Here is a 5508-nt window from a genome sequence, read left to right as displayed (position 1 = left end):
CAGGATGCTTCAACACAGAGCCCTACAGGTGCCCACAACTGCAGAGGGAAGGGCTAAAGAACAACAACGTGTCCGGAAAGCCCTCACAGTATGTGGGTACCCACGATGGTCCCTGGACAAAGTGCAGAAGTCCCAGAGAAAAAAGAGACCAGATAGACAGGAGACAAGAAGAAGAGGAGTGTTTCTCCCTTATTTAGCAGGAGTAGGGGAAAAACTACAGAGGATCTTCAGACAGCACAAAATCCCAGTTTACTTTAAACCGGTTAACACCTTGAGACAGAAATTAGTTCACCCTAAGGACATGATCCCTAGTTACAAACAGAGCAATGTAGTGTATTCTGTCAGATGTCAGGAAAACTGTAACGAACACTACATAGGTGAAACGAAGCAACCTTTACACAAAAGGCTATACCAGCACCGCAGAGAGGGCGCCAGTGGACCTCAGTCTGCGGTTCATCTCCACCTTAAAGACACTAACCACACGTTTGAGGACAAGGAAGTTAAAATATTAGCCAGAGAGAAGAAATGGTTTGAGAGAGGGGTCAAGGAGGCATTCTTTGTGAAACATTTGAAACCCAGCCTTAACCGGGGAGGGGGTCTGAGACACACTTTGTCCCCTGTTTACAATGGGGTACTCAGGTCAAAGGAGTTTCAGTCTTTTGTTCATGGTAATGAGTCATTCACATCATCAAGGGAGCCATCAGAACGGCATCCATCCCATCATTAGAGTGGCAGCTGTCCTGTCATTAGGTGTGCTAACTAGAGCACAATAGTTGCTAATTAGAGCTGTTGTTTAGTCACTAGCCTATAGCAGTCTGCCTCTCAGTAGGAGGGGTCTGGTTAGGTTTAAAACTCCAGCTTTTGTTGGCTTCTGTTTTATTCTTCTCTACAAGAGTCAGACAGAAGTCAGACTTCTAGAGCAAGAATTTTAGCTGAGGAAGCTTCTGCGATTTGAAGCGAAACATCCTCGCGTCAAGCAACCCAGTCCAGTCGAAAATTCAAGCTTCTCTACTATAAATTCGCTATCTGGTACAACATACGGATCCACTGAACCAACTGTTACACATCGATCACAATAAACATTCTTATCTCGAGGGTTTAAAGCCTCGTGATAAGCTTTCATTCTCTCTATTTTCTTACCACGTAGTAATCCACGATGGAAATGGGAGCAAATTGGTCACGTGATTGAAAACCCTCTGATTTCTGGATGCACTATAATCACGTGACCTATATATATATATATATATATATATATATATATATATATATATATATATATATATATTAACATATTAAACTTATTAAACTCATTCAAATAATCAATATGAAGATCAAAATCAGAGCAACACCAAAAAAAAGAACATCAAATATGCTCTGATTTTGATTTTCATATTGATTATTTTAATGAGTTTAATAAGTTTAATATGTTAATTAATGACGTCGTGGGCAGTCAGTGACGCCTACGTGTACAGTGACGTAGACAGAGGGCGGGCCGTGGCTTTGTTGCATTCCTGCAGAGGCGCTGACCTTTGACCTGGTTGCATTCCACAGAGGCAACAGCAAGCAGAAGGTGCGTGGATTTGCGTGTCCACTAAATCATCGAAGAGCAGATTCGTGCGTGAACCAAATCTTTGTGTTAAAGTAGCAGACAGGCAGCGCCGAGGACATGAAGGACAAACAAAAGAGAAAGAAGGAGCGGACTTGGGCTGAGGCGGCTCGCATGGTAAATCCACACATACACACACGGTGTCTTTAAACGAGCCGAACCGCGGCCAGAATCGAGCCACACGCCGACCTGTTCGCTGGCAGCGCGACCTCTGCCAGGCTAACGGTGCTAAGCAAGCTAACACCCACCGCTATGTTTCCAGCCCTTTGTTTGCTAGCTAGCAGGCTAACTAACCCAGAGCTGCAGCGTGAGACGTTCACAGAGTTCAGACGATGATGGTTGCCACAACGTTACTATCAACCACACCTAACCAGCTAGTCAAAGATGACGGCGTAAAAATAAGCGCATCGTAAACTGACAGCGCTGCTGATCAAAACGCAGGCTAAGAGCTAACAGTTAGCATTAAATAGCGCAGAGAGAAACATCAGCACATGTAAAGAGCTAAGATTATTCAGGCTTATTTAAATCGGAACAGAAACATCAGCATGTGAACAGAGCTCAGATTAGTCAGGCTTATTTAAATCGGAACAGAAACATCAGCACATGTAAAGAGCTAAGATTATTCAGGCTTATTTAAATCGGAACAGAAACATCAGCATGTGAACAGAGCTCAGATTAGTCAGGCTTATTTAAATCGGAACAGAAACATCACGTGAACAGAGCTCAGATTAGTCAGGCTTATTTAAATCGGAACAGAAACATCAGCACGGGAACAGAGCTCAGATTAGTCAGGTTTATTTAAATCGGAACAGAAACATCAGCACGTGAACAGAGCTCAGATTAGTCAGGTTTATTTAAATCGGAACAGAAACATCAGCACGTGAACAGAGCTCAGATTAGTCAGGTTTATTTAAATCGGAACAGAAACAGCACGTGAACAGAGCTCAGATTAGTCAGGCTTATTTAAATCGGAACAGAAACATCAGCACGTGAACAGAGCTCAGATTAGTCAGGTTTATTTAAATCGGAACAGAAACATCAGCACGTGAACAGAGCTCAGATTAGTCAGGTTTATTTAAATCGGAACAGAAACAGCACGTGAACAGAGCTCAGATTAGTCAGGTTTAAGTCGGAACAGAAACATCAGCGCATGAACAGAGCTCAGATTAGTCAGGTTTATTTAAATCGGAACAGAAACAACAGCGCATGTAAAGAGCTAAGATTAGTCAGGCTTATTTAAATCGGAACAGAAACATCAGCATGTGAACAGAGCTCAGATTAGTCAGGTTTATTTAAATCGGAACAGAAACATCAGCACGTGAACAGAGCTTAGATTAGTCAGGTTTATTTAAATCGGAACAGAAACATCAGCACGTGAACAGAGCTCAGATTAGTCAGGTTTATTTAAATCGGTACAGAAACATCAGCGCGTGAACAGAGCTCAGATTAGTCAGGTTTATTTAAATCGGTACAGAAACATCAGCGCGTGAACAGAGCTCAGATTAGTCAGGTTTATTTAAATCGGTACAGAAACATCAGCGCGTGAACAGAGCTCAGATTAGTCAGGTTTATTTAAATCGGAACAGAAACAACAGCGCATGCACAGAGCTCAGATTAGTCAGGTTTATTTAGGTCGGAACAGAAACAGCACATGAACAGAGCTAAGATTAGTTAGGTTTATTTAAATCGGAACAGAAACATCATATGAACAGAGCTCAGATTAGTCAGGTTTATTTAAATTGGAACAGAAACATCAAATGAGCAGAGCTCAAATTAGTCAGGTTTATTTAAATCGGAACAGAAACATCAAATGAGCAGAGCTCAGATTAGTCAGGTTTATTTAAATCAGAATAGAAACATCACATGAACAGAGTGAAGAGCTCACATTAGTCAGGTTTATTTAAATCAGAGCAGAAACATCAGCACATGGACAGAGCTAAGATTAGTTAGGCTTATTTACGTCAGAGCAGAAACATCAGCACATGAACAGAGTGAAGAACTAAGATTAGTCAGGCTTATTTAAATCGGAACAGAAACATCAGCATGTGAACAGAGCTCAGATTAGTCAGGCTTATTTAAATCGGAACAGAAACATCAGCACATGTAAAGAGCTAAGATTATTCAGGCTTATTTAAATCGGAACAGAAACATCAGCATGTGAACAGAGCTCAGATTAGTCAGGCTTATTTAAATCGGAACAGAAACATCAGCACGTGAACAGAGCTCAGATTAGTCAGGTTTATTTAAATCGGAACAGAAACATCAGCACGTGAACAGAGCTCAGATTAGTCAGGTTTATTTAAATCGGAACAGAAACATCAGCACGTGAACAGAGCTCAGATTAGTCAGGTTTATTTAAATCGGAACAGAAACATCAGCACGTGAACAGAGCTCAGATTAGTCAGGTTTATTTAAATCGGAACAGAAACATCAGCACGTGAACAGAGCTCAGATTAGTCAGGCTTATTTAAATCGGAACAGAAACATCAGCACGTGAACAGAGCTCAGATTAGTCAGGTTTATTTTAATCGGAACAGAAACAGCACGTGAACAGAGCTCAGATTAGTCAGGTTTATTTAAATCGGAACAGAAACAGCACGTGAACAGAGCTCAGATTAGTCAGGTTTAAGTCGGAACAGAAACATCAGCGCATGAACAGAGCTCAGATTAGTCAGGTTTATTTAAGTCGGAACAGAAACAACAGCACATGTAAAGAGCTAAGATTAGTCAGGCTTATTTAAATCGGAACAGAAACATCAGCATGTGAACAGAGCTCAGATTAGTCAGGCTTATTTAAATCGGAACAGAAACATCAGCACGTGAACAGAGCTCAGATTAGTCAGGTTTATTTAAATCGGAACAGAAACATCAGCACGTGAACAGAGCTTAGATTAGTCAGATTTATTTAAATCGGAACAGAAACATCAGCATGTGAACAGAGCTCAGATTAGTCAGGTTTATTTAAATCGGTACAGAAACATCAGCGCGTGAACAGAGCTCAGATTAGTCAGGTTTATTTAAATCGGAACAGAAACAACAGCGCATGCACAGAGCTCAGATTAGTCAGGTTTATTTAAGTTGGAACAGAAACATCAGCACATGAACAGAGCTAAGATTAGTCAGGTTTATTTAAGTTGGAACAGAAACATCAGCATATGAACAGAGCTAATATTAGTCAGGTTTATTTAGGTTGGAACAGAAACAGCACATGAACAGAGCTAAGATTAGTTAGGTTTATTTAAATCGGAACAGAAACATATGAACAGAGCTCAGATTAGTCAGCTTTATTTAAATTGGAACAGAAACATCAAATGAGCAGAGCTCAAATTAGTCAGGTTTATTTAAATCGGAACAGAAACATCAAATGAGCAGAGCTCAGATTAGTCAGGTTTATTTAAATCAGAATAGAAACATCACATGAACAGAGTGAAGAGCTCACATTAGTCAGGTTTATTTAAATCAGAGCAGAAACATCAGCACATGGACAGAGCTAAGATTAGTTAGGCTTATTTACGTCAGAGCAGAAACATCAGCACATGAACAGAGTGAAGAACTAAGATTAGTCAGGCTTATTTAACTCAGAGCAGAAATCAATCAATCAATCAATTTTTTTTTTATATAGCGCCAAATCACAACAATCAGTTGCCCCAAGGCGCTTCATATTGTAAGGCAAGGCCATACAATAATTATGTAAAACCCCAACGGTCAAAACGACCCCCTGTGAGCAAGCACTTGGCTACAGTGGGAAGGAAAAACTCCCTTTTAACAGGAAGAAACCTCCAGCAGAACCAGGCTCAGGGAGGGGCAGTCTTCTGCTGGGACTGGTTGGGGCTGAGGGAGAGAACCAGGAAAAAGACATGCTGTGGAGGGGAGCAGAGATCGATCACTAATGATTAAATGCA

At 40.9% G+C, this 5508-nt stretch overlaps 1 protein-coding gene across 1 annotated transcript in view; it reads left to right on the top strand.

Annotated features, from left to right (window-relative positions):
- Positions 1-1493: 1493 nt before the first annotated feature.
- Positions 1494-5508, top strand: part of asxl1 (ASXL transcriptional regulator 1) — a 68333-nt gene continuing 64318 nt past the window's right edge. Inside the window, exon 1 of the mRNA XM_034173120.1 lies at positions 1494-1723. Coding sequence (XP_034029011.1) covers positions 1667-1723 — 57 coding nt within the window. The 5' untranslated portion in view covers positions 1494-1666. The remainder of the gene's footprint in view (positions 1724-5508) is intronic.

The sequence above is a fragment of the Thalassophryne amazonica genome, chromosome 6, assembly GCF_902500255.1.
Source record: "Thalassophryne amazonica chromosome 6, fThaAma1.1, whole genome shotgun sequence".
Classification (NCBI taxonomy): Eukaryota; Metazoa; Chordata; class Actinopteri; order Batrachoidiformes; family Batrachoididae; genus Thalassophryne; species Thalassophryne amazonica.
Note: the sequence above shows the minus strand (reverse complement) of the source record. Positions and strands in the feature narration are given on the sequence as shown.